Source organism: Buceros rhinoceros, unplaced genomic scaffold (genome assembly GCF_000710305.1).
Source record: "Buceros rhinoceros silvestris isolate BGI_N320 unplaced genomic scaffold, ASM71030v1 scaffold11340, whole genome shotgun sequence".
NCBI classification, from domain to species: domain Eukaryota; kingdom Metazoa; phylum Chordata; class Aves; order Bucerotiformes; family Bucerotidae; genus Buceros; species Buceros rhinoceros.
Window position 1 is genome coordinate 14,632 of NW_010389118.1, and position 8,094 is coordinate 22,725.

Here is an 8,094-nt window from a genome sequence, read left to right on the forward strand (position 1 = left end):
CTGGGCTGCGGCCCCCGTGGCCCGCTCTGCCTTGTCTGGGGGTGAACCAGCCTCACTGGCTGCCCTCCAGCTTGGAGAGGACAGGAACCCCGAGGAAAGGGAGGTAAGCATGAGTGAAGTCTCTATGAACATGCTGAAGAACGCTGAGGAGGTGAGTGTCCAGGCTGGTGAGGGCTGTGGTCCTCAGCCTGGTGATGCTGGAGAGTCCATTGGGGTTGCTGCACTGAAGCAGCAGATTGCTGCACTGGAGGAGCAACTGAGCAAGAAGAAGGAAGAGCTTGAGCAGGTCAGGGCAGTGCTGGAGCAGCAGGATCATGAGATCAAGGAGAAGGAGAAAAGCATCAAGTTACTGGCCAGGTCCAAAGCTCAGCTGGAAGAGAAGCTGGGCCGGGAAAACATGAAAGAGGCCCAGGTGACATCCAGGCGGAGCAGTGGGGCTTTGCAGTGCTACGATGCTGCGGTGAATACTGACCTCTCACAGGTGATCAGGGCCAAGCAAGGCCACGATAAAGGCATCAACGTAAACCTCCCAATCTCCACCAAATCCATGGGATGCAACGTTGGGAGAGCAGACAACGTGAAGGCACAGGTGATGGAGCTGGGTGCTCAGAGAGATCAGGGACTGGCAGATGCTCACACCAGTGTCAGTGGAGAGGGACCTGGACATCTCGGTGAAGCCAGCATTGAGGCTGGACTTCATGCAGCTTGCTTCACCCAGCTGAAGATTGATGAGCACCTCAGCGATGACAATCAAAATCACAGGAATAACTACGACACCCAGAGTCTCACCGCTCATGCAGTGACTGCAGAAGGCTATCGAGGACCAAGAAATGGCTCAAACGCAGGCAAAAACAAGGCAGGCTCTGGAGAAGACAAACCTCGAGATGAGCCGGAAGAGGAAGGTCTCACTGACCATGAGGATCTCCCTGCTGTTGATCCCATCAGCCAATACGTAAAAAAAATCCAGGAGCTTTTGCAGGAGCAGTGGCTGTGTTTGGAGCATGGCTACCCTGAGTTAGCAAGCGCTATCAAGCAGCCGGCCTCCAAGCTCAGCTCCATTCAGAACCAATTAGTGAATTCCTTAAACTCGCTGCTGTCTGCCTACTCTACTCAAGGGCCCGTGGATAAAGAGAATTCCAACACACACTGTCAACAGTTGGGTAAATAATACTGACATAGGTTCCAACGTGTCCAGGCCAGATCTCTTCCCATTTATTCACGTGTTGAGCAGGGGGCCATGCGGTGGTATATTTAATATCGGTCAGATCAGAAAGAGCCCCTCCTAAACAGGTATGAGAAAGGCAAATCTGCACGTCATAAGCTGTGTGACCTTAAACAAAAAATAAAAAGTGAACAAAGCTTGTAGGAGCTGACGATGGAGCTGTGGCTCAGTTATATGTGGGATCAGCTTCCAAAAGTGGCCGTACTTGTGGCTATTCCATCAAGCACCCATTTTTCTTGATTGGATTGGCCATCTCAATTTGCAAGAATATGGGACTGGTGCTCACCTGGGCTAAATCACCACGGAGTTCACCAGAACCAAGCCAAATTCAAGCTAACTGAGCAACTAGGCTGGGAAAAGAAAGACCTGTCCCCACGCTGCACAGCCGTTCATCTCAAATTTCAGCTTCTATGAAGATGAGAATCCAAAACTGAAGGCTGCCCGTTCACGGTTGGAGGGGCCTTGCAAATAGATAAGTGACTTATTACTTATAAGCAATATGTACAATGGAAATACTCATCCGTGTAGTAGTGTAGGAGATTTATGTAGGAAATTTCCAATCCATTACTATTGAAAAAAATAGAAAAGAAATCATTATTATGGAAGTAAAACCTACTTATGTTCATAGGACACATATATAATTCCCAGTCACTTCCTTTCTAATCCCAGTCACTTGGAGGTGGTTGAGACCCCTATTTTAAAGGTGGCAGGGCAGGTTCAGGTTGTGGCCGAGTGCATCTGTAGTTTTGCAAGACATAGAAAGAATCTCCTAAGGTGAAATAAGATACTTCCAGTTCTGATTGTAATGTGTTGCTAGAGGTTGGGAATAATCATTGATAAATATGGCACATCTGCTTAAATAATCTATTATTTTGTATTTTGCTAGAAATCTCTCCAACCACAAGTCTTAAATCTATCATGAAAAAGAAAGGTTATGGTTTCCATGCAGGAGGTAATGGGACCAAAAAGAATCTTCAGTTTGTTGGGGTAAATGGTGGGTAAGCATCCGTTCAGAAGGCGAAACTGCCTTTTAACATGTGATGTCCTCTGTATCGCTGAAGAAGTCATTCTTTTTTCCTCCCTCTTCTCCTCTCCAAACCTCTTGATTAAAAGGCCATTTGAAATGGAGCCTCTTTTCTCCCTTCTTTAATCCAGCACTGATAACCCACAAGTAACCCTGTAGACAAGGTGGTGGTGTTTCCAGAGCCGTGAGGGACACCCTGGGGGCTGACACTTCCTGCGCTTTCATTTGGGGCTTCATCCAAAACCCAGCTGGGTCTGTGGGAAGATTCCCACTAACTTTGGAGGGTTTTGGAGGAGGTGGGCATTGCCTGGGTGGGCACGCTGCCACTAACCTGCCTCCACACTCCAGCAGCAGCCAACAGAAGTTGGTTCAGGGACTGAGAAAAGACTGTTTCTGTAAATAAGGAATTGCTCGGGGTGAAGAAGACACCTATTTTAGGTTGTGCTCGCACAGCCAGTTCCCTGTATATCCAATATCTAACACTCTTTGGCCTTTAGCTAGATCTGTGTGTGCTGTAGATGCATCTCCAAGAGCAGCACCGGCACATCTTCTACTGAGGAGTATGTGTGCCGGCTTGGGGAGGGCGGGACACATTGCACAGGACCTTTGCTGTGCAGACAGCTACGTGTGCCAGTTTGGATGCTGTTTTCTCTGACTTCCCAGCTCAATGGCTGCTGCTGTTGGGTTCTTCAGGTGTTACTCCCTCTAGTCGTGTAGAGCTTCTACCAACAGCTGCTGAAATGGGGACAACTTGTAGCGAGTACAGAAATATCGAGTAGTTTGAGAAAAGTTTTGGGATCCCTTGGAGTGAAATATTCTGTCTCATGGAAGATGTTACGAATCATTTTAGACAACCAGAAGAGAGGTCTTTCTGGTGGGTCTTTTTAGTTCCTGTGGTGGACTCAGGTCCATGCTGGAGCTGCAAATACCATTTCTGTCTAGCAATCCTCAAGCTTGCTGATGTGCTGCCTGTTCCACCTTGCCATGGGGTCCGTGTTTCTCACAGGTCCCCCTTAGCGTGCCGGCAGCTCCCAGCAGGGAGGCGGCGCACAGCTCTTGCCTGGCCATGCTGGAGCTTGTGTGATGGACATCCCCCTTCAAACCAGCAGAGTAGTCCCTGAGGTAACCTTGCCTGCTGCTCATTAACTGCTTCTCTCACCCTCATGCTGGCTGAACAAGCCAAAAAAAAAAAAAAAATACTAACCCCAAGTTTGGCTGTGGCTCTAACCTTTTAACTTGCATATCACTCTGGGCTTCATCCAAGGCCCGTTGGAGTCAGTGGGTGTCTTCACTGAGTCTTGGTCAGGCCCTGTGGTTGTGGATGGGGAAGGAGTGAATAACATGTGGTGTCCTCAAATAGCTACGAAACGACTTCAAGCGAAGACACAAGTTGTGAAGACAGCCCATCAGATGGAGATGTGGAGAGCGAGACGGAGAGAAGAGATGATGATTTGGAGCTCACGCAGGTGGAAGCTGGAGGTGAAAGCAAGGGGGTTTCATTGGAGACCTCCTCGCAGGAGAGAGGTGAGGACGATGACCTGAAGGAGCCATCAGCAGAAGCAGCGCCTTGCACTCAGCACAAGCCTGACAGGTAACCAGAAAACCAGACGGCGACCGTGCTGTCCATCACATTTCCACAGCCACAGGACACACGGCGCTGCCTTCAGTCACTCCGACAGGGCTGGGGTGGGGAAATCATCTGCTCGGTGGAAAGGCAGCACTGACCTCTGTAGACATGGGAAGAGACTTTAAAGAGCTACATTTTTTTTGAGTTACTGCCGAATCTAATGGGGGTTGATTCAGGCCCTGTGCTTGACTGTGGAAAAGAGGAAGTGAGTCATATTTGGTGAGAATTAGCTCATTTCTCCCCTCTCCTGCAAAGTTTCTCAGGAAAGTTCTTTGTAGATCCAGGAATAAGATTTTTTTTTTTCCACTTTAAGGATTCTTGTGACAGATGAAGCTCACCATACAGATCTGGGACTCTGCACTTAAACACTTATTTAAGTGCTTAGATTTATAGACACAAGTTGGCCTGTTGACTTGACACTTCAGCACTTCAATAAGTGTTGAGCGGATTCTGACCTAAACCGCGTGTTCTCCCTCCTGCCTCAATACCTCCTGCGAGTTCTGTCCCATGATGGACTTACAAAAGTATTTTCCCTTTAGATGCAAACCCTCCGAAGATTTCCTTGCCGCCTGCCAGCTCCTCAGCACGCACCTCTCAGAAATCAGGACCACAAGCAACAAGCATCTGGTACGGGGGTTTTTCCAATCCCTCTTCAGACGCATTTCCCGCTCTTTGTTAGGTTTAATTAATGGATAAGATTATCTTGATGGCACACTGCAGGCTGTGCCCTGCCATGCCATCGACAGCTTTGAGAGGAGAGGGGGTTGAGGTGGCCTCTGAGTCAGTTTTTGAATAGGCAAAAAGAAAGGAAAAGGGGAAAAAAAAAAAGAAGGTGAAGGCTTTCTCTGCTTACTCATTCAAGTTACCACAGGAAATTCCTTTCCCCTTTAAGTTATTGCAGTAATCCCAAACCCACAAGCTAAATACCAGCTGGGTGATGCCAGAGCACGGGATGAAGTGACACAGGGCGAGGAGCTGGGGCAGCGACTGGTTTGCGGGACGGCTACCCAAGAAGTAACGGAGAGACCTTGGTGTTTTCAGCAGCATGTCCTGAGCACCATCTGCCAGGAATGGTTCCAGGTGTCGAGCTGCAAGTCTTCCAGCCCGGAGGTGGTCGCAGTGTATCTCAAGGCGCTGGAGGCCATCCAGCCCCAGCTCCTGGCAATGGTGGTGAACCTGGCTGACAGGAACGGCAACACGGCTCTTCACTACAGTGTTTCGCACTCCAACTTCCTGATTGCAAAGCTCCTGCTAGACACAGGTAGGACCGGCCCCTCTGCTCAGCCATGGCTTTTGTTGGGTGTGTGTGGAAGGTTCTTTATGTCACTCTTGCCAATGGGGCACAGTCCCACTGGGGATGACCACAGTGAGCGGAGCCAGGTAATGGGAGTCCCAGCAGGCCCAGACATGGAAAACAGTGAATGAGGTCCAGGATCCTCCCAGGGCATTCAGTCAGGAGCAAAAGGAGATGGGACAGAGGTGGAGCTGGGGACCGTCTGTGGCTTACATGCAAGGGAGCCATCCAGTGGACAAACGTGGGGCCAAGGTCCACCCATGAGACGTGGTTGGTCTGAAGACAGCATCCTCCTCCTAGCTTGGTCCTGGGCCCATGGGTGTGGGCAGGGGTCCCAGCTGAGGCTCCCGGTCATTAAGGCTCATGTAGTGCCATCAAGGCCCTGACATATCTTGAGGGCTTTCCAGTCTGACTTTGGGGATGGCTCAGGGTCCCTGTGGCCAAGGGTTGTCTCTCATGGCCCCATCCAGGTGGGATAGGGTCCCCCCCCATGAGGTTCTTGTAGCAGCAAATACCACATTATGGTTTGGAGCTGGAGGATCAGACCCTCCAGAGCATAACAACCCCCCAGAGCTGCAGAAAAACTCCATGTCAAACTAGTGACCTTTCAGCTCGCATTGCAAAGAAAAATCTCAGCTGAGCTTGTATGGGGCGGGGGAAATGCACACGCACTCCGACAGAAGAAAAGGCACTTTGGCCTTTTCTCATGGGCCGGACAATCTGTTAAATGTTCGGGAAATGGCAGATTATCATACACATCTATAACTCAATTGTTGCCGCAGACGTGGGGGGAGCCACTGCGGTTTGTCCCTCCTGCTGCCGAGTGCCTGAGGCAGCTGGGTCCCCAGGGCAAGGCTGGCCCCGAGCCCTCGCCTGGTAGACACGGCTTGTTCCTTGTAGGGGAGTTGGAAATCGGCTCTTGGAGGTGTAAAGTGAGTGAAATGGGGCCAGGTCGGAGTTGCACCACCTGTTGGTTGCTCCTCTGCTGCAGGAGTGGAAGCAAACATCCCACAGCTCCACTACTGGCATGTGCCCAAGGCATTAATTATCCCCCCCCCCACCTTTTTTTTTTGTTTTGTTATGGTCTTCAAAGTTAATTGAGTTGTCCGCAGCAGTTGTCATTAACTGTAGCACTGTGTAGCACCACGGGCCCTTTAGTGCTGTGCTCACAAGACACTCAATGTTTAACACAGATAAATCTTGGTCTTAGAATCACAGAGTGGTCTTGGTTGGAAAAAACCTTCAAGATCACAGAGTCCAACTGTTCCCCCAGCACTGCCAGGTCCCCAGTGACCCCTGTCCCTCAGCAGCACATCTAGATGTCCTTCAAACCCCTCCAGGGATGAGGACTCCACCACTTGCATAATTACAGAAACTCCTGCTTTGGGAATACAAGATGCTGCAACTTTTTTAACTCTCTCTTTGCTTCCCATTCTCTCCGGTCGATTCCTGGTGGGGCTGACTCCTTCCCCCGCACGGCGCATCGCCCGCCAGGCGTGTGCCACCTGGACCTGCAGAACCGCGCTGGCTACACGGCAGTGATGCTCACCCCGCTGGCGGCCGCTGAGACAGGCGAGGACATGGAGGTGGTGATGAAGCTGCTGAAGGAGGGGGACGTCAACCTGAGAGCCGCCCAGGTGTGTTCCTGTAGTTCTGAAAAAAATGTGGCCCCATGTGGGACCATGCCATGGGCAAAGGCATCTGCAAAGTGACTCCTGCTGAGCTTGTTGTCTCCTTTTACGGCCATCCATTTGCAGTGGTGATTCAGGCTGTGGCATCATCCTGTCCCCACAGAGATCTCTCTATTGAAGGGGAGATGTAATTCGGGTTCCTTCCACCGCATGCGCAGCACCAGGCTGAGACTCAACAGTAGACACTGGCTTGGAGTTGCTGTTTCCCCAAAAGTTACAAAAGCAACCTCAGCTAAATTACAGTGTGGCCACCCACCAGCTCTCTGTGAAGGGACACGAGAGCTGGACAAGGTCAAAGGCTGAAAATTTTGCAAAACAATTTTTCTGAGTTAAAAAAGTAGAAATGATACCAGGGAGGAGCAGTGCAGGTGGCCCCTGGGGTACCGGATCCCCCAGTTTGCTGGAGAGCATCATCAGAGTCACACATTTTGGTCTCAGAGATGATGGTGCCCTCATCCAGCTCTTCTTCCAAACAGCGGTGGAAGTTAGTCTAGACCTAAGTTAAACTGCCCAGAAGGCTGTGTGGCCATGGAGCAAGTGAGCAGTTACCTCCTGCAGTACCTGCCGAGGAGCCCCAGGGTTATTGGGTAATACTGCACAATCTGCACCATTAATGATATGGATTGTTGTGTTATATTATATATAACAGTCTGGGTGAGGCAGGCGGCGCGAGCTGGGTGGGTACGGGGTGTTCAGCCTTTCCCTGTGCGGTTGCAGGGAGGCCAGACCGCCCTGATGCTGGGGGTCAGCCACGAGCGGGATGACATGGTGCGAGCCCTCCTGTCCTGCCAGGCCGACGTCAACCTGCAGGACGAGGAGGGGACGACAGCCCTGATGGTGGCCTGCAGGCAGGGCAACACTGACATCGTCAAGCTCCTCTTGGCCCAGCCTGGCTGCCAGGTCGCGCTGACGGACAAGGTGAGGCTCCGGTGCTGTGCTTGGTCCCGTCGCAACCTCAGCGCACCAGGCAGGGAAAGCTCACGTGGGGTCATGCTTTAGCAGCAGCAAGTCTCTGAGTGGTGGTTTTTGAGTGAAGAAGTACAATTTTGGTATATCTTCTAATCAGGGGAGTGCTTTTAGGAGAGTACCCCTGGTGTCAGTGCTTGTTGTGCAGCAGATGGGTGGTTGTAGTAGGCTCCTGCATCCCAGCTGTAGCCCAGGCAGGAGCCCCTGGGGAAAAACCCAACCCGGTGTAAACCTAAAAAAAAAAAAAGCTGAAATCCTTGATGTGGGGAC

At 51.0% G+C, this 8,094-nt stretch overlaps 1 protein-coding gene across 1 annotated transcript in view; it reads left to right on the plus strand.

Moving 5' to 3' along the window:
• The window catches only part of KANK4 (KN motif and ankyrin repeat domains 4), an 11,186-nt gene that overhangs the window by 2,350 nt on the left and 742 nt on the right, over nucleotides 1-8,094 (plus strand). The window contains exons 4-10 of the mRNA XM_010133068.1: nucleotides 48-1,160; nucleotides 2,109-2,220; nucleotides 3,607-3,837; nucleotides 4,413-4,500; nucleotides 4,915-5,134; nucleotides 6,662-6,804; nucleotides 7,576-7,776. Of these exons, the coding sequence (XP_010131370.1) occupies nucleotides 48-1,160; nucleotides 2,109-2,220; nucleotides 3,607-3,837; nucleotides 4,413-4,500; nucleotides 4,915-5,134; nucleotides 6,662-6,804; nucleotides 7,576-7,776 (2,108 nt within the window). The remainder of the gene's footprint in view (nucleotides 1-47; nucleotides 1,161-2,108; nucleotides 2,221-3,606; nucleotides 3,838-4,412; nucleotides 4,501-4,914; nucleotides 5,135-6,661; nucleotides 6,805-7,575; nucleotides 7,777-8,094) is intronic.